The sequence below is a fragment of the Meriones unguiculatus genome, chromosome 11 (assembly GCF_030254825.1).
Source record: "Meriones unguiculatus strain TT.TT164.6M chromosome 11, Bangor_MerUng_6.1, whole genome shotgun sequence".
Classification (NCBI taxonomy): Eukaryota; Metazoa; Chordata; class Mammalia; order Rodentia; family Muridae; genus Meriones; species Meriones unguiculatus.
Window position 1 is genome coordinate 92,938,205 of NC_083359.1, and position 24,472 is coordinate 92,962,676.

Consider the following 24,472-nt stretch of genomic DNA (forward strand, 5'->3'; position numbering starts at 1 on the left):
CCCCCAAATAGCATCACAAATGGGAATACAAAGAGCTTTAAATAGAAAGACTTTCCTCACTCATCCATTCTAATGCTATGAAGATGCATTTAGCAGGGGCCAGGAACAGTGAAACATACAGAGGAAATAAAAGATAAACTCTGTCAGGGGAGATAAAGATCACAGAAACATAGGAAATACTGAGTGGGTGGGGAGAGAATGCTGAGTCCAACAGCAGGCTATTGTGTGCATATATAATTTCTATTGGATCTGGGCATGCAGAGGGCTGGAGATAGAAAGTCTTTATTAGGAAGCGAGATTTGAGCTGAGTTTGGGGATGGGCAATCTTGAGCCAGTGAATAAATCATCTGTTAGGCAAGATGTCTTCCAGGGAGGAGCTTAATGGGGACAGGGGAAGTTGGAATAAAAATTATTTCCCGCTCTGCTTCCTGTCAGTGTCAGTTAGTCATTCTGCCTTGAGGAACCCCTTAGCAGTGTGTGTTCCTACAGACTGGGGGACTGACCAAGTCACCCTTTCCAGACAGGAGCTTCTGACATGGGGGCTCTTCTGTGGTCACTTCTGCTGCTGCTTCAGGAAGGTGAGTGGCTGCCTGATTCTGCATAAGACTGTCTCTGTACCACTCCGTTCTGCTTGGCCTTGGGTTAGCAAGACCCTTCATTTAGGGATGAATGTGTCAGCCCTTTTGTTGACATGGATTGTGCTGGGTGTGTACCAGGAGTGATATAGCAAGATGGAAGTTTTGAAGAACTTGTATGGGGTTGCAGTTCCAGAAGGAAGAGGAATAAGAGAAATTTTGGATGGTGAAGAGATAAATGGGAATTGTCCCCAGTCAAATCAGGTGCAGTTGAGATCTAGAACTACAGGAGGTAGCTAGAGAGTCGAACTAAGCATGGAGCTAGAGAAGGCACTCCAACAAGGATGAGCCCGTAGCTACCATGTTAACTAGCCTCAGCTACCCAGAGATATCAGCTGGGCTATATCCATCTCTTTTCAGCCAAAGGGTTTTCTGGAGATGATGAGGCTTCTGAGGAAGTGGTTGCAGTCCTTCAAGAGTCTATCAACCTCTCTTTGGAAATACCATCCAATGAAGAGGTTAAGAACATCATCTGGACCTCTCAGAAAAACCTTGCCGAAGTGATGCCAGGTAGAGAGGGACAGCCAGCCACAATCATCGTGATGGATCCTCGTTATGGGGGCAGATTGGGCATCACAGAGCCTGGATACTCCTTGTGTATCAGAAATCTGACCTGGGAGGACTCAGGGCTCTACCAAGCTGAAGTCAACTTGAATTCATCTGAGCTCTACATCACCAAGTCTTACGATCTCCGTGTCTACCGTGAGTTTACACTCCTTTCATTCTGGCTTTCCTGAGCTTGGAATGGAAGCTCAGGAGCTGAGGTAAACTTTAAGAGGCTGAAACTGGAAGGCAGACTGCCCCAGGTCTGTTCTGTTCTAGTGCCTGAGCTTCAGCTGCAGGGAGAGTGAGGTATTGGGTACTGAGGCTGTTTCCATGGAGGTGTCTAAAGAAGTAACAGAGTAAGGACTGAGTATAGAGTACCTAAGGCCCCTTTCTCACTCAGGAGACTGCTCTAGACAAACAGCCCTGGAGCCAGTTATTCCCATGTGTGATTTGAGGGTTGATAATAATTTCTTCTCCACTTGAACAAAAATTTCTTCTGTCCACCTGCCACACTGAATCCACTTTGGATCTTGGAGAGCCGATTACAATGGAATGTATTTAGGGAGGGGAGGGATGACGACATTCTGTGTACTTAGTGAGGCAGAAGCCGATTTGGAGGAAAGAGGAGTGTAAAGCTAGGAGAGTGAAGTTAGAAGGTGCCAGTGGTGGACATCTGTCAGCAGATTCTCTGGGACTCTAACTGTAAGTTTTATGGTGGTTTTATCTGGTTTTGCTTATTTGTTGTTCGAAAAGGGCCTCTCATGAGAGCAAAAATACCCAAGGTTTGAGATACCGAGGAAAACTGACCCAACTCCAGAATGTTCAGTAGGTCTTTGTGTTTTCTTCTCTTTTAGGGCGGCTGTCAAAGCCCCACATCACTGTGAACTCTGCGATCTCCGAGGAAGGTGCCTGTAATATATCCCTGATGTGCTCTGTAGAGAAAGCAGGCATGGATGTGACCTATATCTGGCTTTCATCACAGGACAGCATTAATGCATCCCATGAAGGCTCTGTCCTCAGGACATCCTGGAGGCCTGGTGACAAAGCCCTTTCTTATACTTGCAGGGTCAGCAACCCCATCAGCAACTCCAGTTCCCGCAGCATTCATGTTGGGTCCTTCTGCGCAGGTACCAGAACCCAAGAGACTGAGCCTATGCACATCCTGTGCCTCAGGGCACTACCTCTTCCTCTTTCTCCAATGCCTATGGTTCTTCTTCTGAGACAGAGTTTTTCTGTGTATCCCTGGCTGTCCTGGAACTCACTTTGTAGACTAGGTTGGCCTTGAACTCAAAGATATTCTGCCTGCTTCTGCCTACCAAATTCTGGGATTAAAGGCATGTGCCACCACTATCTGGCAAATCTGTGATTTTTTTTTTCTTTTTTGGAATTTTCAAGACATGGTTTCTTTGTGTGGCCTTGGCTGTCCTGCATTCACTTTGTAGACAAGGCTGGCCTGGAATTCACAGAGATCTGCCTGCCTCTGCCTCCTGATTGTTGGGATTACAGGCATGTGCAATTGTGCCCAGCCAACCTGTGACTTTTAAGGAGAGTACATAAACTCCATAACATAACCCTGTCCTGTAGAGGCTTGCCACTTTGTCATGGCTGTAGAGGCCAGCCATTTTGTCCATTGCTCTGGATTTCCAGGTCATCTTCTGTACTTGGCTGGAGATTGATGGCCAGATCTCAGTCCTTGAGCTCCTGTGCACAGAATAGGCATTTCTCGAGACATTTGCCATAAGATACGAGCTTAGGATTATCCCAAGAGCCTTTCTATGAAACTTTAGGTAGATATCTGCCCACTAACGTTACCGTTCATCTAATGAATTCCTTTCCTTTCTTTCTATCCCAGATCCTGGCTACCCGGAGAAGCCTTCAATGTTCTGCGTTCTGGCCAAAGGCTTGCTCCTTCTCTTACTCTTGGTAATTCTAGCCGTGGGATGCTTCATGTGCCAAGCCTGGAAAAAACGTGAGATGGCAACGGTGAGGAATCTCAGGAGAAACCGCATCAAACTAAGGAAGAAGGAGAAGCCTGGCCCTAACCCAGTCTGACTGGCATTTGAGGACCTCTGTTCTGAGCTTTGTTTCAATCTCCAGGGAAATCCTTGTGGAGACAGGCGGGGGAGGGGATCAGAGTTGAACACCTGCGAGGGCCGTATTCCCCAGAGACACCATCTGACCATAGAGTCCAGTCCCCTTCTCTCTGGAGGGGCTGCACTTGGTGTTTCCATTTGTGCTGGGCAGCCCAGGAAAAATCTGTTTCCCGCCTTCGCTACCTGTCCAGTCATCTTTACTGAAGCCCATGCTCCATCACAGGCTTGCCTTTGGGTGGGGAAAACAAAGCTGAAGACCGCGTTAGAGTGAAGCGCTTGTGTTTACTACATGCACCCCATCTCCACCAACCCAAATCTTTATATACTCCAAACTACACAAGAGGCTTTCTCAGCTAACTCAACTTGTGAGTCCTAAAGGACAGCATTCACTCAGAATTCTGCCTCAGTGTCCTGCCTAAAGGCTCTTTGTTCTCCTGCACCATCCTCATTCTGGCAAAGAAACTGAACTCTTCTACCCAGCGTGCCAAGTCTACAGAAGTTGTCCCACAGTAAGGTGGGAAGGGCCCCTGCTCAGTCCTCTGGGTTATAGTTAAACTTGGTGACCTCTGATATCTCCCTGATACCAGCTGCTTTGAGCCCTGCTGCTCACCTGGCAGGAGTGACAGCTTGCAGGATCAATTGCCAAGATCTTGGACTCTTGACTTTTGTTTCAGGTTGACGTTGTTCAGCTGGGTGTGGTGGTGCTCACCTTTAAGCCCAGCCCTTGAGAGGCAGAGGCCAGTGGATCTCTGTGTACAAAACCAGCCTGATCTACAAATTCAGTTCCAGGACAGTCAGAGGCTCCAGAGAGAAATCCTGTCTAAATTGATGGGCTTTTTGATTGGAATCTTGGATCAATGTAGAGCTCTTTGCATTTGCTCATTCCATAGCCCTATGTCTGATGTGCCTATCCAATCATTTTTCCCCAAATCAGATCTCGTGTATTTTACTTAGGCCAAATGCTAGGGTTCAGGGGAGGAAGGAGTACAAGAAAAGCCACTCAATCAGTAGGACAGGGATAAGTAAGAAATGAATCAGTCAGGGTGATATAGGATACACCAAGGAGGGAGCTGAGCAAGATCTTAGGACACTTAGGTGCCCTAGTCTGGGATACTGTGCTTACCCAACAGGCTTGGGGCACAGTTCCGTTCCACAGAGAACACATAATTGAAAGGGAGACATAGGGACTTCTTGGAGTTCTTACGGAGGCTCTGTTTCCACCAAGTTGGTATCTGATGGGATCCCTGCAGAGCCTTGAAAGAGGTTCCTGAAAGGTAGGAAAAGAGCCATGTGGCATGATGTCCTCCTCATCTTTGAGGAGGCTGCTGATCTCCAAAGTGTCTTCCAAGAATAAGACCATGAAGTCTATGGTAGAGGAAGATGCAACTGGGGACTCGTGGAGACCAAGGACACTTGGCTTTCAGGAAAGCAGGGCATCTGATCTGGCAACTAGGGCAGTCTAGGAAGAGGCTCTGTGAGAAGCAGGGGACAAATCCAGAAGCCAAGTCCATGTGCACAAAGAACATCCCTGGGTTTCTGTGAAGGAGATGGGGTCTCTCAGAGCTTGGGTAGGATGGTAGGATGTGGTGAGGTCGAAAACTAGCCCCCACTGAGCTCCCAAGACTGCAACCTGATCTACACCATTGTCTAAGAGCCAGGGCCCTTGACCCTCTAGAAAGCAGTCGCTGGCCTGAGACTGGTCATCTGGGCCTCCTTTAGGTCTTGAACAGTCTTGTCTTCAAAAAAGGTCTGTGGCCTCAGCTTCCAACACTTTCCATGACTGTCATAAGAGGTGCCACTTCAAGGTGAGGACCTGCCTGGGAAACCCACCTGGAGTCCATTTTATCCTGTAGAGGGATTGCCTATTTCTCGTGTCTTTTAGGAGTTGGCATAGTGAAAGCAAATAGAGAAATGAATGGTCCCTGTGTGGCTGGTCCAGGGATCTCCCTGGAGTTGGCAGAGTCCCTTCTTCTCAGAGCCAGTCTCTGAATAGAGAAAGCCCAAAACAGCCTGGAAAAGGAAGGCTGAAACCTCAAAGAGAGTGTACCCTCAGGAGCCAGGATAGTAACCTGGCAGTATGCTGTAAGATGCTCTTGCTCGCTGTTTGAAACAGGTTAACGCAAACTACCACCAAGCTTGTCACCGTGATGATAATGGACTAAACCTCTGTGTGTGCCAGCCCCGATTAAATGTTCTCCTTTGGAAGAGTTGCTGTGGTCATGGCGTCTCCTCACAGCGCCGGAGACCCTAACTGAGACAGGGGTAGTGGGGGAAGGCTGCGCTGATGCTCCAGCCTCCTCTCCCCGTAGTCCAAGTTCTTCCTGTGATTCAAAGCACCCAGGCACTCACACACCGCGGAACGTTCCAGCTCTCAGGACTTCCAAGAGGTGGAAGGCCAACCACAGCAATGGGATCGGATCTGGGTGACCATCACAGGGGGTGGGCGACAGTTACTGAGGTGTGCTAAAATCTTGTCCGCTCCCCACCGTGCTTTCATCAACTATATGCGCAATGCACCCCGTTTCAGTTTTCCCCCACTCAGACTGCGGTGAGGGTGAAGTCGCTTTCATGGAGGGTTTCCAGAGGAGCTCCCTGGGACAGACCTGGGAACAATGTCGCTCGCTCGAGCCTGGTGGGACAGCAAATAGCAACCCTGCTTCCCCACAGCAGAGCCAGGCTGAGTACAAATTTCTGCCTGTGGGCGAAATGTCCCAGGGTCACGTGATGACTTGGCGCTGAGGAGGGCCCTCTTGGGGAGCACCTGGTGTTCAACCGCGCTTTCGATTGGATCTAAATGCAGGCTCTGAGGGCTTAGATGGGAACTCTCCGGCAGGTTTCTTACGCCGTGTGGTCCGGCTGCTTATTCTCACTAAGCAAAAGGAGCTTGCACTCATTTGGCGGGTTTTCAGAGCAGATTACGGGAGCAATAAACTAACATGCATCTACCCCAGGGTCTGGCACCCTGCAAGGGGTTCAGGGGAGGACAAGACAGTTCTTTCTCTTTCCACCTTCGTTGTCAGGGTACCTGCCATTCCCCCCCCCCTCGGGCTTATTTCTCTATGTCGTTGGTGTTAGAAGTTCCGGCCATCCAAACCTGGAGCTCAGCCTTCAGCAAGCTACACACAAGGGAGGCGCCTGGGCAAAAGCTGGGAGCTCGCCAAAACAGACAGGTATTTCCAGTCCAGCGAGAGGAAATGAATGGGGGTGGGGAAGACGATAGGAGAGGAGATCAGATGGGCCCTGGACTTGGGTGGATCCCCAGGGAGGGGGCGGGGAGTCGTGCTCTCCTCGAAGTGCTCTCGCTCCTGGCTCAGATTTCAACCTCCGATGCCTCCTTTGTGGTGCCGTTGCTCGGAAAAGGGAGAAGGCCACAGGTAGGTTATAAAGGAAGGAGGGCATGCACGCAGCCTGCAAAGGAGGTAGGCTCCCGGGGCCCTTGGTGCACCGGTGTCCCTGACCTAGTAGTCCATCTGACTCGAGGCGGGAAGCGGCGAGCAGCCTTCCCACGCTTAGTTGTACAAAGCTCCACGAGAGGGCGACCAGAGCCCACGTGCGACTGCGTCCTTCTCTATCTAAACTACAACTCCCAGGCGGCTCGGGGGTCCCGCCCGCCTGGCCCGGCCTCTGTTGGCTCCAATTGGCCGCCGCGGGAGGGGGATTGGCGGTCTCCAGGGCGACGGGAGGCGCTCGGGGCATCTGAGGCGGGGAGGCGGGTCCGCCCCCTATTGTGTGGCTGCGAGAGCAGAGCTGTGCGGTGCGAAGCAGGTGAGGGTGGGGGCGTCCTGGGGCTCAGAAATGGGGTGCCGGCGGGGATAAGGGGAGCAGTGCGGAGTTGTGGGGAGCAAGGGGAAGCGGGAGAGCTCTAGAGAGAAGTGAAATCATCTTGGGGGGGGGGAGCAGAACTAGGGTAGTTCTGGAAGCGAAGTGGAATTGCTAATGGGTGGGGGGGGTGGTTCCCCGAGATCTGAAAGAGTGTTAAAGGTGATGTACGGGAGTTCCTGGCGGGTTCCAAAAGAAAGGCGTTCCAGGAGCCAGATAATGCGAGGGAAAAGAGAATTGTTGTGGTAGACTATCAGAAGTGTATTGTGGGCTGAGCCCATGAGGATTGGGGTGAGGGGGGATTCCCGGGAGAGCAGGGTGGGGAAAAGGGGGAGGGCAAGTGGGAATTCTGGAGGAGGCCAGCCGGGGGTGCTTTGAAGCGAGATCCTGATGCAATTGGTGATCAGGTGTGAGAAGCTGGAATTTTGCAGACACTGGAAAGTGTATGGCTGGGATGGGAGTCCTGGAGGAAAGCAGTGCTGGATGGGAAGACCAAAACGACGGAGGATGGATGGGGAATAGGAGTTGGAAAGGTTCCAGGAAAAGTGGGGTAAATTCTGGGGATGCCTGATCACCAGGCATTCTTGGTAGAATCACCAGGATTCTTGGTAGAGCCAAAAGAGAATGGCCTCTGTGGGGTACAATTTGAAGGGTTTCCAGGGAAGTCTAGGAGAGCTGGCTGGGTGCAGCAGGAGGCAAGGGAATTAACTGCCAGGAGTCAGGCATACAGGGGTATTATGGAGAACCAGGGATGGGACTGCCCTGTGGAAGGTATTTTACAGTGTTGAACTGCGTGAGGCCAAGGACAGGGTGGAGGCCCCAGAGCAGAGTCCACTTGGTTTTGCTGGGCCCAGGTCAGGGCCCTTTGGTCCTTTGTGACTGCCTTAGATGCTGAGGGGGTGGTACTGTTAGGAGTGCTTACCTTCCGTGCCTCAGGGTTCATTTTGTGTATCGTAGGGACTCCAAAGCTTTTTCATTTCTCTCTGATCATACCTCGAGGGTTAGGGAAGGGAGGGCCTGGTAAATCCCAGCACCCCCAGGATACTAGAGAGAAGTGTGTGGGAGTAATTAGGGTGAGGCACTAAGTCAGGGTGTCTGACCGAGGGAGGGTTCTCTGGCAGCATCATGAAGAAAGTAGCTGCAGCTGCCAGCCCAGGATCTGTCCAGACCTGGGCGATGCTGCCTCCCTCTCCCACCCGCCATCCTTCAGCAGGTGGGGAAAGGCAAGCTCCTCCTACCCCAAGTCCCTGTCTCACTCACTGCCAAAAACAGTGTTGACTGAGTGAAGAATGGCTCCAGGCTCCTGGGCTCCCCATAGAGGATGGGAAATGTGCTGAGGGATCGGGTATGTCTAGTCCATGATGGTATTCGTCTCCAGGACTTCCCTGATAAATCCCTCTTCTCTTGTGTGAGAACCCCCCCCCCCCCCCAGTTCTCTTTGCTCACTTTGCTAAGAACACCGTATCCCTTGCCAGGCATTCCCAGACTTCCTTTGCTTTTTCTAGGATCTGTTTCCTTACCTTGGTAGCCTCAGCCAGACAGCACTCTCGTGTTCTCTAGTTCACATCCTAGCTTAGTCTCAGGGCTTCTAGATCTCCAGTTTGTGAGCTAGGAGTGTGGCTGGCTATGGTAGAGTCTGGCAGGAATGAGGCCCTGGAGTTGATTCCCAGCGGTACAAAGCAAACGATCTCTCTAGCCTATGTGCAAATCCCATCCTTTCCTCTACGACTTCTTCTTTTTTTTTTCCCTTGGCTTGCTCTAATGGGGCTTTCTTCTGGACTCCTCCACTGACCGACTCTTAAATTTTGCATTTAGATCTGGTGGCTCTCCAGACTGGAACAACACCCTCTGTTGCGGGAGCTAGGCTCTAACTGGAAGAGTGAGAGCTGAAACCGGTTGCCCGAGGCAGATCAGAACCACCGATGCCCCCTGGGATTGCTGGGCAGTGGACATCCCTCCGGCCCCTCCATCTGGGCTCCTGTGGATAGGAGGGGCCGGGTGAGCAGGCCAGCTGGGCTATGATTTGGTGTCTCCGTCTGACCATCCTCAGCCTGATCATCAGCCCGGGGGCTGACGGTGAGCCAGAGCCCAGGGGACTAACAGCTCTGTGTTACACTAAGGGGCTGTTTCTGTGAGGATGTGAGAGCAGGAGAGGGCTAGGACTGGTTCGGAGAGGTTGGGGGTTCCTCCAGGCACGCAGAGTCTTAAGGAAACTAGGGAGATGTTGATGGAGCCTCCCTTCCATTTCTCATTTTGATCCCTTGCTGTTCCCTCATGCTACCCACCGCGTAGGTCGAAGGAAGCCTGAGGTGGTCTCTGTGGTGGGCCGGGCTGGGGAGAGTGCAGTGCTGGGCTGTGATTTGCTGCCTCCAGCTGGCCGCCCCCCTCTGCATGTCATCGAGTGGCTGCGCTTTGGATTCCTGCTTCCCATCTTCATCCAGTTCGGCCTCTACTCTCCCCGAATTGACCCCGATTACGTGGGTAAGACTTGTCCTTTAGGTGGAAGTGGGGGTTAGTGTCACCAACAAAGGCGGGCTGAGTAGGCTGCTCTGTGCCCTCTCCAATCTCATCTCCTGCTCTGCTGCCCTAACTGCTTAGCAAGCATGGTCCTGCTCCCCAGTAGTGCTAATTCGTCGAAGGATTCATTTATTTATACACGATGCATGCACACATTGGAGCTTTGCTCTTTTAGCTATGTGCGGCGTGTTGCATGGGGGATCCTGCAGCCGTATTTCCAGTATCCATCCTCCTAACTTGCTAATTGTTTGGTCCTCATCTCACTCAACCTTCCAGACTCCATCCTGATCCTCTGTAGTTTCTGCCCTTAGCCCTCTGCTGGTCTCTGCATCCTCTATCTGCTGCTCTATGTCTTACCACCCTCTACTGTCCAGAATGCCAGTTTGGAGGTTCCAGGCTTTGAGGGAGTGGGCTGAAGGGACAGCAGAGTGGGTAGGGACATGGGCTCTTTGGGTATGAGGAGCATAGTCTGATTCTGAGGAGCAGAGAGCATGAACGCAGACACGGGTTGCCAGGAGAAGCTCAGGTTCAGTTCCCCAAAGGTCTCGGCATAGATGGGATTGTCTGGGTCTCTGTTTCCGAAGGCTTCTGCAGATGTGTACTGTAGTCCTATGCAACACACCTCAGTACACCTATACAAGCACCCCAGTTTGTTCCTAATCTTGGATGGAGCCTTAATCTGAGTGGTTTACTATAAGGTCTCAGAGGGCCTGTAGGAGGTCCTAACGATGGATCTGGGCTGCTGGGTAAGAAAGAGCCTTGGCGCTTCCTTTCAGAAGTGAAACCCAGAAAAGGCCACCTGGGAAGATGTTGATGGGGTACCTTTTCTGCCTTTGGTTTGAAACCCGAGGGAAATCCTGGGATTGGCTGGGCTCTTGTCACTGGCTGGCTGGGCTGAGAGGGGAGGAGGCGCTGGTAGGTGCCTGCAGGAGAGAGTTTATTTTCAAACTGGGGGCAGTTGTTGGCAAACAGCCTAGTTGGGAGTGTGCTTGTCTCCACAAGCCCTGGGGACCTGATGAAAGTGGGCCTCAATTAGCACAGGTAGGGAGAAAGGCCCGCACAGCCGGCCTTCCTGTCTGTGCTTGCCTGTGCCCAGGGGGCTTTGGCTGCAGGAGCTGAGGCCAGGCAGGGGGAGGTGGAGAAGAGGTGGGAAGGGCTTTCCTTGGGACTCCACCTGGGAGATGTGAAACGCGCCTTTGCTCCAGCACCAGTCTTTTCTTTTGGTCCATTGGCAGATAAGCCACGAGATGGCTAGCTTTCTTTCCCTTTGCCGTCTACCTGTGGATTTTCTCCAGCCTGTAAGGTTGCAAGCCTTTGAGTTTCCCCCCTTACCTCTACCCTTTGTTCTCACTCTTGCACCAGAGTGGTCTGCAGCTCCTGACCAGCCACATGGGCCCTGCTCTGGTGAAGACCCCAGAGGGAGGCCTCTGAGCCCATTAACCCTTTATTGCTTTACAGTTCAGAAGGGGGCCTCTCGGCCTTTGTGCAGGGGACTCACAATTGCTGTTGCTAAGCAACAGGAGGTGGAGGTTGCTGAGGACAATGCTGTTCTGTCATAAACCCTGTGGGCAACCGGAGGGGTGATGGCCTGGGACTGACTGCATGAGGCTGGTGGCCTAGAATATTCGGGGAATCATGAGATAGTAGTTTTGGGAAGCAACCTGAAGGGAAAGCTGGTTTTGTATGGCTCTAGAAGCTGTGTAGTAGAGGAACCTAGGTGTATAAACCAGCACAGAAGTGCTCGAGGCATTATAAAATGACCTAGGACTAATAGATTAGGTTAGCTACTGTATTTAAAGTATTTAGCATAGCATCCGGGTGGTGTGAAACTGACTGGGAATTGGGGAAAGGCAGTCGGGGCTTAGGTTTCCTGAGGTGGGTGTTAGACTCTCTCTGAATCTGTGCAACTGGTTTTTGACCCTTGATTTTGTGCTGTTTTTTTCTTGGGAGTTTCAGGGACTTGTGTTTTACCACTGTGCTAAGTAACTTGACAGATCAATTCTGATTGTCCATCCAGAACACCCAAAGCCCCCTCTAATAATCTCCCCTTTCTGCCTTTGAGCCTTCGAAGCCGTCTGCCTCACTACATCTTCCCAGAAGGCCTCCTTGTGCCCCTGGCTTCATAGTGCCGTATGTGGGTACAGTCACTATCATGCTGTGAACTTCTATGTGAGTGTACACTCGTCCATCTTCACGGTTAGATTTAGTGTGGGTTTCTTGCCTTTCCAGAGCCCAAGGGAGCAGGCTCTCTTCTTCGCAGATTCTGCACGTAGGCAGATCCGAAGGCCATTTGTTTTGGCCCTGAAGATGGTAGGGCAGGCCTAGAGGAGGTGGGGCCTAGGATGCAGGAAGTCATAGGACTGCCATGCTGGCCACCTTCTTGTTCTGAAACACTGCAGCCTTTCTGGACCTCCTAGGGAAATTATTTCTGCGCAGCATGCTGTCCTGAATATTCTGGTCAACGGACACCAGGACTGTTAGCCATTAGCTGATAATACTTCGTAAGTGAACTCAGAGCTTATGCTCAGTGCCCTGAACATCCTTGAATCTAATGGCAGCCTTCAGCGGGAAGTGCGCTGACTTGCCTTGATCCCCTAACAGCTACGCAATTTCGGAAAGAAGTTTGACATTAGTTCCTTCATCAATAATGGATTTTTTGGGGAGGATTAAATATGGTGACAGTGTCTAATATTATGTGGCTCATATTCGGTGCTCAGTCTCTCTTCCTTCGTTCTGGAGCTCAGAGATCACCATGAGGAAAAAGTCCCATCATGCTGAGCACGAAGGAGGCTGCAGTCTGGAGTCTGCTGGGCTCTGTGGCCCAGCAGATTAAGGTGCTTGAGGAAGCAAGCAGGTTTGAGGAAGGGTATTACATTAAATATTTACCTGCTTGGCCCATTTTTTATCTCCTGGGTGGGGATTATACACCTAGACTTATAAGCAGGTCCACCCATGCTAGAGAATCTACACTCCAGGGACCAACTGTTAGAAGAAGAAAAAAAGGCCAGTAAGATCACTAGCTACCCTAGATCCCACGGCTCTCATCTTTCCAGTGGCATCAAAGGGCATGCAGGCTGAGTTTCTACTTCAGATAGGCCACCCCAGAAGTAGAGCGGAAGCGGCTTGGAGGGAGTGGGTGGTACCCCAGCAGCTTCAGGATTGTTGCTCTCTGGGAGGGCTGGGGTAGGCAGGACGCTGAGCACATCACCTGGGAGCTACCGTTGCCAATCCTGTGAACTTTAGGAAATTCCACTTGTTCACGCCAAAGGTCCAAGTCGGGGCGGGCAGCTGCTAAGCGTAGGGGGGCAGAGCAGCTGGGTAACCCAGGTGAGAGATACTGTGGGCTTCAAGGTGGAAGGCAGCAGGGAGGGAAATACCGATCCTTGGGAGGTAGGGTGTGAGAGATGGAGTGGATACGTGTGTGTCCGAGGGGGACAGAGGCATCAGGTTGTGCCAGGCTTCCCACAGGGCAGCACGGTATATCATGGTACAGCTCACTGTGGAGAGGAAACGGAGATGATACGTTATCAGATGAGGTGATGGGGCCGAGACGCCGCGGGCTTCTGATTTCAAATCTGCATCTTTGTTTGTTTCACAGCCTTTCCTTGAGCACCCACCGATGCCAGGTGCTAGGCCCCTCTCCCGCATCATCGTTGGCCTTCCACCTCATCCCCAGTTTTCCCCTTTCTCATTTTTTACTGACGAGGAAACTGAAACTGACAGGCAGGCTGGGGAACTTGCCCAAAGGAGCACACAGCTGAGCTGGACTGGTGCCTGGGTACTTTTGGCTGCCAAGCATGTGCCTTGCTCACGTAGACGGCACCGCTGAGGACTTTTAAAGCTGTCAGGGTGCGGGGCTCTCTCAGAGGAGGGTGCTGAGGGGCTGGGTGGGCATCTCAGCCAGCCTGGCGGTGTACTGTGGATGCTGAGCTAGTAGGAATGGAGCATCCTTTTGTGCTGCTGGTGCGAGGCTTTGTGGGGGTGCATGTGGTCAGTCAGCTGGGGCATAGAGGGGATGGGGTGGCTCGGGGAGCTTGCTGACTCTGCTGCCTGGCTGGACTGGACTCTGGCCACTCTAAGGCGCTTAGGCCGCTGATAATAGCTCTGAGGGATTACAGGCTTTGGTAGGCAGTGCCTGGGTCCCTGGGAGGGCCCCAGGCACTGCTGGAGACTCCAGGGACAGAGGCCTCTAAAGGCAGGAGTACCCCAGAGAATTTATATCTTGGTCTGATAAAGGAGCTCAGGGATGGTGAGTCTTGTAGGAGACCAAATGCTCGCTCTTTACTCTTCCTTCTAACAGTCTGGGAAGTCCAGCGTATTTCAGCAGAACATTGTGTCCTCTCGGCATGCCTTGAGTTTTTCTGTCTGGTCAGGGTCTCAGCTATTTTAGACAGGAGCAGTCAGAAGGATTGAACACAGCAGTCTGCCTTCAGTGACCTCAATCCCATCTGTTCCTCTGGAGACCCTCACTCTCGGATGACAGACCTGGGCTATTCTCAGCCCCTGGGGATGGCCCGTGTGCCCAGGATGGGGCGGGGTGTTTCTTTCGGACTCCCTTCTTTCAGCACCCTTGATTCAGGGCTTCCCTCCTCACAGGACGAGTCCGACTGCAGACAGGAGCATCTCTCCAGATTGAGGGGCTCCGGGTAGAAGACCAGGGTTGGTACGAGTGCCGTGTACTCTTCCTGGACCAGCACAGCCCCGAACAGGATTTTGCCAACGGCTCCTGGGTGCACCTGACTGTCAATTGTATGAAACTGGGGGTGGGCGGGGAAAAGTGGTGAAGAGAGGGAGGAGAATAATGGGGACCTTGGTATTGAAGGGAAAGAGCAAGTTCTGTGCAGCACACTGCTGATGCCTTACCCATCCTGGCATTTGCTCACAGTGTTTGCTCATTTACTGCTGGCCTCTTACCCCTGCCCTGCCCTCCGTCCCACCCTTTCAGTTCTTCAGATAAAATCCAATCAGCCTAGAGGCTCTGAGTCAGGAACGTCCACTCATTGGCCTTGGCCTTGGTCCTGGTTAAGGTATATTGAGCCCTGAATGATGGAGCTCACCTGTGCATAGCACATTTCATCCAGGACCTGTTTCTTCCTCACCACGAAAAGGGAGGCAGTTGAAATCATTCCCATTTCATAGGTGAGACTGAGACGGAGAATCAGGTAGAGAGAGTGCATGTGCCATTGAAGAGTGGCAGAGAGGATGCTAAGAACTGCACCTTGCAGCTAGGCGTGGTGGCGCACGCCTTTGATCCCGGTGCTCAGGGAGGCAGAGTCAGGATGTGTGTTCAAGACCAGCCTGGGAGTCTAGGACAGCCAAGGCTACACAGAGAAACCCTGTCTTGAAAAAACAAGCAAGCAAGCAAACAAACAAACAAACCCTCATCTCCTCATTCCCAGACTCCCCTGAGCTCTTGACTCTCCACCTAGCTCAGGACAATGTAACCTGTGCTCAGCTTGTCCCAGTGTTGGGATGGCCCTGTGTCTCAGGTACAACAGACTGGTGATCCCGGGTCAGTATTCCCTTGTACCTGGGCGGGCTGAGCTTCTGAGAGGAGGTCACCCTGGCTTTTGAACACTGCTTTGTGGGGTGATAGCCTTTTTGGCAGCCCCTGATGTGTCTTTCCCTCACAGCGCCCCCTCAGTTCCAGGAGACGCCGCCGTTAGTACTGGAAGTGAAGGAGTTGGAAACTGTTACCTTGCGCTGTGTGGCTCGTGGTAGCCCCCAGCCTTATGTGACTTGGAAATTCCGAGGACAGGACCTTGGCAAGGGCCAGGGTCAGGTGCAAGTGAGTGGGTCAGCGGGACTGGGAGGGCAAAACCAAACCAAACCAAAAACCCACAACAAAACCAAACAAACGAAACAAAACAAACAAACCGGGAGGGCAGAAGCCAAGCCAGGCGATGGGTCGGTGGAGGGCTTGCCATTGGCTTTCCCTGAGCCTGGGGTGCTTCTGCCCTCTGCTGGCCAGCTCTGGAAGTGCAGGGTCTGAGGCTGCCCAAACAGGAAGGGCCTTTCTTTAAAGACTCCTTACCTAGGTGCAGAACGGAACCCTGAGGATCCGGCGGGTGGAGCGAGGCAGCGCTGGAGACTACACCTGCCAAGCCTCCAGCACCGAGGGCAGCGTCACTCACACCACCCAGCTGCTGGTGCTAGGTGCTCTTGGGTGGGAGGGCTGGGGACCTGGGCCACTCGGATTGGAAGGCATGACCCGTGCTAGGGAAGGAACACAGAAGGTGGGGAGGAGGCTCATATCTGAGGAAGGGGGCCCTGCAGGGTGAGAGAAAGGATAAAGAAACGGGCAGGTTAGTACCCAGCAGTGTATTACAGTGCGAAGGACATGGGTGCTAGTGTTAGGCCCTGAATCACGGTACTCCCCTGAGTCCTGCTTTTATCATCTCAAAACAGAGGTTCTCCTTTACCTCTCACAGGACTCTGACAAGCCCAGGGAGTGGCATATAGTCACGCATGCCCAGCTCTTCCTTTTGGAAGAAAAGGCAAATGGGGCATGTGAGGCAGGAACCTGCCTTCATAGCACCTGGTTTCCTGTGGGGGAAAACAGATTACTTTGTGATACACTAGAGTACCATTCTCCTTGGTATTTGAGAAGAGGGGTGCTGGGTAAGAACCACAGAGACCCCAACATCAGGAAGGCCCCCCAGGAAGTCTTAGGGCAAGTCATCTCACAGTGCATCTTCCTCCGAGCCTTCACTTTTTCCTCTGCCAGAGCCCAAAGATAATTCTTACTGCGCTGCTTCTCGTGAGGGCTCGGAGACGAGTGAGCAGGGGGCTAGGCACTCAGCGTGGCCGGAGACAGGTGCTCTGTGTCTGCGTGCGCACGCCATTTCTCCCGTGTCACTGACCGGCTGTGCGGTGGGCCCCAGGGATGAAGAAGGCAGGAAAGGTGTGGTAGCTAGAGGCAGGTTTCCAGAAGGTGTGTGGCTAGGTTAGACTCTAGGAAATGGTATTCTGGACCTGGCGATCCCTAGAGAACAGAATCCGCCTGGCATGAGGACAGCCAGCTGTCCACACTGGCCTGAGAAAGCTCGACATGGGGGGGGGATGGGTGTGGCCAGGGGAGGCGCCAGGGTGGAAGTTTTCTGTGGGCAAATGGGGTCCTTTCTGCCTAGATGGCCTTCAGTGTTGAGGAGGCCAGGGAATCTAGATCCAGGCATTGCTGCAGCATTCTTTGGGGAGGTATCTATATGGGAGACATGGGATGTGACATGGACGTAAAGAGGAAATGAACAGAGTTAAGACTGACCCCCGCGTTTCTAAGCAGAGGGAAACAGGGTAAATAGGGTTGCCTTGTGTCATTCCTCGTGATACAAGTAGGACTTGGAAAAGGGTGCAGCCTCTGGAATAGGATGGGCTTTTATCACATGCTTCGCTTCAGATCCTCAAGGTCCTGTAGCGACTTGTCCCGCGTTTCAAAGGGCAGAATGAGGAAGAGATGTAGAAGGGCCCTAGGGTTCTGGCAAGGCCATGGGCTGAGGATAGCTTCTGCCTTTGGACTTACCACAGGACCTCCCGTCATCGTGGTTCCCCCTAACAACAGCACCGTCAACGCCTCCCAGGACGTTTCCCTGACCTGCCAGGCTGAGGCATACCCCGCCAACCTCACCTACAGCTGGTTCCAGGATGGTGTCAATGTCTTCCACGTTAGGTAGGGTAACCTGCCTCTTGGGCAGCGGAGGCAGGGAACCGATGAAATAGTCTCTGAGGGACTCCTTGTCTGGGTGAGGACAAGGTTCTTCCTCACACACGCCCACCTTGCAGCCGCCTACAGTCTCGAGTGCGGATCCTGGTAGACGGAAGCCTGTGGCTGCAGGCCACTCAGCCTGATGACGCTGGCCGCTATACCTGCGTTCCCAGCAATGGCTTTCCGCATGCACCCGCAGCCTCTGCCTATCTCACTGTGCTCTGTAAGTCCGAGCCCCACCCCCACCCCCTTCTGCAGCCTGATCCTCCCCACCGAGACAGGCCCCAAGATCTTGTCCTCCAATTTGTCTCTGCATTCTTCCAGACCCAGCACAGGTGACAGTCATGCCCCCCGAGACACCCCTGCCCACTGGCATGAGGGGGGTGATCCGGTGTCCGGTTCGCGCTAACCCCCCACTGCTGTTTGTCACCTGGACCAAAGATGGGCAGGCCTTGCAGCTGGACAAGGTACAGGTTTGGGACAGGGGAAGGAAGGTCTTGGCTAGGTGTTATTCTGGTCAGAGGACCAGCTGAGTTTCATTCAGCACCGTGTTTGGGAACCGCGCTTCTTATCAGAGGCCTGTTAGGCAGTGGCTGTGGAGGTGTAGCGAAGAAGTTTCCACCCACAGAACGTTGCCCTGTGAGCAACTGCAACAGAGACTCTGCTGGCAGGCCAGAGAAGGAACAAGGCTTCTGTTTCTTGATTCAAGCTGAGGATAGATCAGCAACAGATTCAGGGGTTCTGGTGAGGTGATAAGCCTGGAAGAGTGGGCGGTCATTCCATGCAGAGGCCACTTGGCAGGGCCGGGACATAAGAGTAGTGTGTCGGGGAAGGGATGAATCCGGCAGTGAGGTGGGAGCTGATGGGAGCGCCTGTAGGGACTTGAGTGGTGTAGAAAAGGCTGGAAAGACAGGTTGGGCCCTAAAGGAAAAACTGCATGCCAGCTTAAGATGACCTCATTCTGAGCTGATTGAGATCTTTTGTTTGTCTGAGGAGACTGTAAATTCCTTGAGGCATTGCGTCTTTTCGTCATAGTGTCCCCCGGGGGATTTTACAATTGTAGCAGTTGGTAGATTTTTCTTGTGAAAAAATCTTAAGGCGTTAGGTAGCAGCAGTGATTTTGGGCGCTTGTGTTGTGGGGTCAGGACTATGATTAGGAGTTGGCAGTTAGGAGCTGAGACAGGCCAGGTGAGGGGTTATGAAGTCTGAGACAGAGAGGGCCTGAAAACAGCTGGGCTTTCAGGCACCGACCAGAATGACAAGGAGTTAGGTGTAGAGAGCGAGGGACCACACTTCATCCAGGAGAATGGGGGCGCTTTCACGTAGAAGCAGGGGATGCAGAATTTAGCAATGGAGTGCTGGGTGGTCAGGTGGAGAACCCCAAGTGGCTAGGGATGCCATTCAGCTATTCTCTGTGAGAGGCACCCGTGAAGCTGTGCTGTCACAGCCTCACGCCTATTGATAATAGCCTCTCAGCAGGAGAGAAAGTCCAGAGAGAGGGTCAGGCCAACACCCAGAGCTGATGGGTTGATTTCCTGCAAAGAGAGTTTCCTGCATCTCTTCCTGTCTTGATTTGCCTCACTCCGCCCCAGCTTTGCCTCTGTTGAATTTCTCCCTCTACGTGTTATTTCCTCTGCCCTCTAGTTCCCTGGCTGGTCCCAAGGCCCAGAAGGCTCCCTCATCATTGCTCTGGGGAATGAGGATGCCTTGGGAGAATATTCCTGCACCCCCTACAACAGTCTTGGTACTGCCGGACCCTCCCCTGTGACCCGAGTGCTGCTCAAGGTGAGGCCCACAGCAAGCCTGCTGTGGTGTGGCCAGGTGGCTGAGTATGTGTGTGTTCTGAACCGTGTTAACAGGGTGGATTAAGGCAGACAGATGTGGGAGGGGCTCCTGAGTCTGTTTCTCGTGGTGAGCATAGCAACAGCCAGCAGAATCCACAGGGATGATACTGGGCAGTAGGACATCAGTCACGTACACACTCCCAAAGTGAGAGATCTGTCTCATCTCAGCCATTCTGCCTTCTGGAGTTCCACAGGGAGTAGAGCAAAGGGGAGAGATAGAGACAGACAGACAGAGAGATAGAGACACAGACAGAGGAGAAGGAAGAGAGGGAGGGAAGGGGAGGAGAGGAGCGAGAGAAAGCATAACTTGTAGAGATTCACCTACCTCAGAGATTCCTGCCCTGTCCCACCATTACCCAGCAGTCCTACCTGCTGGGAGCAAAGATACAGAACTGAGAGATGGAGAATGAGAGCATGACAGTGTGAACTGGGACATGGGAATGGGGCACACCAAAGCTTAGAGGTGCAAGAGAGGCTGTGAAAGAGGCCCCTCCCAATACAGATCTGGCCTGCAGGCTCCCCCGGCTTTCATAGACCAGCCCAAAGAAGAGTATTTCCAAGAAGTAGGGCGGGAGCTACTCATACCCTGCTCCGCTCGGGGAGACCCTCCTCCTATTGTCTCTTGGGCCAAGGTAAGGCTCCCAAATCCTGACTCAGCTCTGCCTGGGTTCATGCCCACTGTTTCCCCAGCTGTGTTCTTTGGGAAGGAGGATGTGCAAGGTTCAGACTGCCAGAGGCAATGCGGGCAGGGAAGAAGTTACCTGGAGAGATGAGTGGCCCCCTTGGTGAGGGGTGGCTGCATGTGTCTTCAGGGCTGACCAGTGGTTCTGTAGGTGGGCCGGGGGCTGCAGGGCCAGGCCCAGGTGGACAGCAACAACAGCCTCATCCTTCGACCCCTGACCAAGGAGGCCCATGGACGATGGGAATGCAGTGCCAGAAATGCTGTAGCCCAAGTGACCACTTCTACCAATGTCTATGTGCTAGGTTGGTGGCCCGGGAGTGAGCTGGGGCGGGCTGGGGTGGGGGAGCCATGTGAAACAGGACATGGGGGTATTGTTTTGGGGGAGGTATAGATGGGTATTTGTCGGTGTGGGATTCCCCAGGATAATGGGTGGAGGACAGAACCTCTGATTTCTTCATTTACCCTACCTACTTCAGGGTCCTGATCACCATCCCTCCCTCCTTTCCCCCTACTCAGGCACCAGTCCCCATGTTGTCACCAATGTGTCTGTGGTACCTTTACCCAAAGGCGCCAATGTCTCTTGGGAGCCTGGCTTTGATGGTGGCTATCTGCAGAGATTCAGCGTCTGGTATACCCCACTGTGAGTGACCCATTCCCTGACTTCACCCTGGACCTACCTGGCCCTCTGCCCTCCTTTTCTTCTGTCCCTCTATGCCTAGCCATATCTAGCTCTGCCGCCCTATTTTCATAGATTCTTAACGGTCTTAACATTCAGGTCCTGAGACTTTGGTGGTTGAGCAGAGGAGTGGGGTCAGCTCTGTGGACCTCACAGCATCCTCGTCTTCCTTGCTGATGAGATTTCCTTATATTCCCCAGGGCCAAGCGTCCGGACCGAGCTCACCATGACTGGGTATCTCTGGCTGTGCCTATGGGGGATACACACCTCCTAGTGCCAGGGCTGCAGCCCCACACTCAGTACCAGTTCAGTGTCCTTGCTCAGAACAAGCTGGGCAGTGGACCCTTCAGTGAGATTGTCCTGTCTGTACCAGAAGGTAAGAGCCCCCCACCTCTGTACTGTACAGAAAAGGGTGGGGAAGGGCAGGGCTTATGGGTTGGATGGGGGAAGGCCAGGGTGTTTGGGATGGATGGAGAAGGACAGGGCGTATTGGAGAACCTAGGGTGGAGATGCTGAGTAGTTTGGGGTCCAGATAGGACGAAGAAAGGCTATAGCAGAATGTGTGGGTACTTGGGGTTGGGGAAAACCAAGGGGAGGATGAAAGGCTCTGAGACGCCTATCCCTCACTTTTCTCTATCCTACTCAGGGCTTCCTACCACACCGGCTGCCCCTAGGCTTCCTCCAACAGAGATGCCGCCTCCCCTGTCCCCTCCTAGAAGTTTGGTGGCAGTGAGGACACCCCGGGGGGTGCTTCTGCATTGGGACCCCCCAGAACTCATCCCTAAGAGACTGGATGGCTACATGCTGGAAGGACGGCAAGGCTCCCAAGGCTGGGAGATACTGGACCAAGCTGTGGCGGGCACGGAAATCCAGCTGCTGGTGCCTGGTCTCATCAAGGTGTGTGCAGAAAGCAGCACAGAGAGGGAAAAGTCCTAGACGCGCTCCAGTCTCTTCTTCGTTCCTAATCCTCTCTTCTCATCCTGACTTGGCCATTTTCACCCCCTGTCCTACCTCATTCCTACCTCCCACATGCAGTCTTCACAAAAGGGACTGTGGTGGGCAGTGCTGGCCCTGATCTGCTCCATGGCTCTCACCTCTAATCCCCAGGACGTTCTCTATGAGTTTCGCCTTGTGGCCTTTGCTGATAGCTACGTCAGTGACCCCAGCAACATAGCCAACATCTCCACTTCCGGTGAGAACGCCGTGAGGGGTGAAAGCTGCCGGAGGCTCTCTGGGGATTATCAGCCCAGTGACCCCCCCTTTCCTGTCCCTTTGCCCAGGCCTGGAGGTGTACCCCTCTCGCACACAGCTACCAGGTCTCCTGCCCCAGCCTGTGTTGGCTGGTGTTGTGGGTGGGGTCTGCTTCTTGGGCGTGGCAGTCCTTGTGAGCATCCTGGCTGCCTGCCTCATGAACCGGCGCAGGGCTGCCCGCCACCACAGAAAACGTCTGCGCCAAGGTAGGTGCCGACACTCTCTCCCCTAGGATGCCCTCACCCCCCCCATCACTGGGGTCCTAAGTACTACTAGGCCACTTGAAGAGTTGCCCATCCACCAGCTGCTTCCTCCCGGGAGAACAGTCTCTCCCTTTTGCATGGTCCTGGTGCAGCATCCTTCCAATTTGGTACCCGGCCCTGCATACCCTTTTCCAGCTGGATGGGAATGGGGCTCGGAGGTTTCATTCCCCTGGGGTTTGGGAGGAACTTTACGTGGGTCACCTGCTGCTCCCGTGTCCTTACAGATCCACCTCTGATCTTCTCCCCACGGAGGAAGTCAGACCCACAGTAAGTCCCTTTACCTTCTTGGCTTCCTCTGCCTTTGCACCTCTTCCTGTGTTGTGACCTGCAGAAGGAATTGGGAATTAAGGGGAAGTGAGAATAGGCGTGTGCTGGCTGCAGCTTGTGGCATAGTCCCACCTCCTTGGTCTTCCTTCCATCCCTATCAGTTGGCCCTGCCCTTGCTTGCGCTCCCTAGCTCTGGTCTGTTGTGCAGTAAGCCTTGCAAGGCCAGACCCTGATTTTTCTGTCCTTTTTCTTCAGCTCTGCTCCTGGCTCAGGCAGCCCTGACAGCGTGGCCAAGTTGAAGCTCCGGGGCTCCCCAGTACCCAGCCTACGCCAGAGTCTGCTCTGGGGGGAGCCTGCCCGACCTCCTAGCCCTCACCCGGATTCTCCACTTGGTCGGGGACCCTTACCACTGGAGCCCATTTGCAGGGGCCCAGATGGGCGCTTTGTGATGGGACCCACTGTGGCCCCCCCACAAGAAAAGTTATGTCTGGATCGGGCAGAACCTCGGACCTCAGCTAAACGCCTGGCTCAGTCTTTTGACTGTAGCAGCAGCAGCCCCAGCGGGGTCCCGCAGCCCCTCTGCATTGCAGACGTCAGCCCTGTGGGGCCTCTTCCTGCAGCCCTGCCCAGTCCCCTACCGGGTCCAGGACCCCTGCTCCAGTACCTGAGCCTACCCTTCTTCCGGGAGATGAATGTAGATGGTGACTGGCCGCCTCTGGAGGAGCCCACGCCTTCCCCGCCTCCAGACTTCACGGATGCTCAGCCCTGCCCCACCTCATCTTTCCTCCCGCCACCTAACTCACCTCCTGCAAACCTCAGGGCAGTGCTTCCTGGGACACTGGTGGGGGTTGGGGCCCCCTCGGAGCCCCCTTACACAGCTTTGGCTGACTGGACGCTGAGGGAGCGGGTGTTGCCTGGGTTTCTCTCTGCCGCCCCTCGGGGCAGCCTCACCAGCCAGAGCAGTGGGCGGGGCAGTGCCTCCTTCCTGCGCCCTCCCTCCACAGCCCCCTCTGCCGGGGGGAGCTACCTCAGTCCAGCTCCAGGAGACACAAGCAGCTGGGCCAGTGGCCCTGAGAGGTGGCCCCGAAGGGAGCACGTGGTGACAGTCAGCAAAAGGTAAAGGCAGTAACTACCGGTTCTTGCCCTGGCCCTCCATCCTGCCCTGCCTTTCCTGATCCCTTCTATCCCCTGACACCCTCCCCCTTCTATCCTCTGCACCTTCCACGAGCCACTTAACACCCTGAGACCAGAAGACCCCTCCTGTTGGAAATTCTGCTGAGGTCCAGGAAGCTCAATGTGACTTAAGAGGACCCTAGGTTCCTCCGCCCACACTTTCCACCTATCGTTTGTGACAGAAGGAACACCTCTGTGGATGAGAACTATGAATGGGACTCAGAATTCCCCGGGGACATGGAGCTGCTGGAGACTTGGCACCTGGGCTCGGCCAGTTCTCGATCCCGTCCGGAACTTGAGCCAGAGTTAGGTATGTGAACCCAAGCTGGCTGCACTGCTCCACACCCACCGTCCTGAGCTGGTCCGCCTGTTTCCCCGTCAGTTCCCGAGTTTCAGGCTTCCTGCCCTGGAGTGTCTTTCGCTCCTGGACTCACTGCACGCAAAGGCCCTTTGGAGCCTTAGGCCCGAGACCTTCACCCCTCGTGAGTCACCCGTCTCTCCTCACATTGTCCTGTCTTCCCTTTGAAGGTGTGAAGACGCCAGAGGAGAGCTGTCTCCTGAGCACAACCCATGCTCCTGGCCCCGAGGCCCGCTGCGCTGCCCTTCGGGAGGAATTCCTAGCTTTTCGCCGCCGCAGAGATGCTAGCAGGGCCCGGCTGCCAGTCTATCAGCATTACCCTGAACAGGCTACTCTGCTGTGAGCACGCTTAGTGTGAGACTAGGGAAGGCATACGGATCTGCAAAGGAGGCTGAGACCTTGGCTCCAAGCTCGGGGTGCCCCTACCTCTTTGTGCCCAGGCATAAACCCTGATGGTAGGCTTGCGTGAGCTTGGTACAGAATGGATGTACTGACTCTTTAGTTGAGTCTTGGGGTTGAACAGGGACGCGCGCGCGCGCGCGCGCGCGCGTGTGTGTGTGTGTGTGTGTGTGTGTGTGGTGTTTATGGTGTGGGTGCAGGCTTTTTTTTTTTTTTTTAAACAGGTCAATAAAAGTCTGAAAAACGT

At 53.7% G+C, this 24,472-nt stretch overlaps 2 protein-coding genes across 6 annotated transcripts; both read left to right on the forward strand.

Moving 5' to 3' along the window:
- Window positions 1-443: 443 nt before the first annotated feature.
- Window positions 444-3,539, forward strand: Slamf9 (SLAM family member 9). Its single transcript, XM_021650593.2, has 4 exons — window positions 444-578; window positions 996-1,337; window positions 2,036-2,308; window positions 3,034-3,539. The coding sequence occupies exons 1-4, from the start codon at window positions 536-538 to the stop codon at window positions 3,231-3,233; spliced, it is 858 nt and encodes a 285-aa protein (XP_021506268.1). The 5' UTR covers window positions 444-535; the 3' UTR covers window positions 3,234-3,539.
- A 2,984-nt stretch (window positions 3,540-6,523) lies between these two features.
- On the forward strand, window positions 6,524-24,454 carry Igsf9 (immunoglobulin superfamily member 9). Of its 5 annotated transcripts, none has more exons than XM_021650582.2 (21): window positions 6,524-6,648; window positions 8,909-9,169; window positions 9,386-9,574; window positions 14,207-14,359; window positions 15,244-15,398; window positions 15,649-15,766; window positions 17,135-17,276; window positions 17,390-17,535; window positions 17,637-17,779; window positions 18,957-19,097; window positions 19,672-19,788; window positions 19,990-20,140; window positions 20,355-20,478; window positions 20,715-20,890; window positions 21,161-21,411; window positions 21,622-21,706; window positions 21,795-21,971; window positions 22,253-22,295; window positions 22,551-23,411; window positions 23,651-23,778; window positions 23,997-24,454. In XM_021650582.2, the coding sequence occupies exons 2-21, from the start codon at window positions 9,112-9,114 to the stop codon at window positions 24,167-24,169; spliced, it is 3,531 nt and encodes a 1,176-aa protein (XP_021506257.1). In that variant the 5' UTR covers window positions 6,524-6,648; window positions 8,909-9,111; the 3' UTR covers window positions 24,170-24,454. The 5 variants fall into 5 exon arrangements, with proteins under 5 accessions (XP_021506257.1, XP_060220692.1, XP_060220693.1 ...); XM_060364709.1 differs by having other exon boundaries at window positions 20,062-20,140; XM_021650580.2 differs by lacking the exon at window positions 6,524-6,648 and adding an exon at window positions 6,934-7,039.
- Window positions 24,455-24,472: the final 18 nt, after the last annotated feature.

Bases quoted from the DNA above. Each gene is read 5' to 3' on its own strand.
- Slamf9 (XM_021650593.2), top strand. From the start codon at position 536: ATGGGGGCTCTTCTGTGGTCACTTCTGCTGCTGCTTCAGGAAG. The intron at 579-995 runs GTGAGTGGCTGC...ATCTCTTTTCAG, and splicing joins TCTGCTGCTGCTTCAGGAAG to CCAAAGGGTTTTCTGGAGAT. The intron at 1,338-2,035 runs GTGAGTTTACAC...CTTCTCTTTTAG, and splicing joins TTACGATCTCCGTGTCTACC to GGCGGCTGTCAAAGCCCCAC.
- Igsf9 (XM_021650582.2), top strand. From the start codon at position 9,112: ATGATTTGGTGTCTCCGTCTGACCATCCTCAGCCTGATCATCAGCCCG. The intron at 20,479-20,714 runs GTGAGTGACCCA...TATATTCCCCAG, and splicing joins AGCGTCTGGTATACCCCACT to GGCCAAGCGTCCGGACCGAG. The intron at 23,412-23,650 runs GTAAAGGCAGTA...CGTTTGTGACAG, and splicing joins GTGGTGACAGTCAGCAAAAG to AAGGAACACCTCTGTGGATG.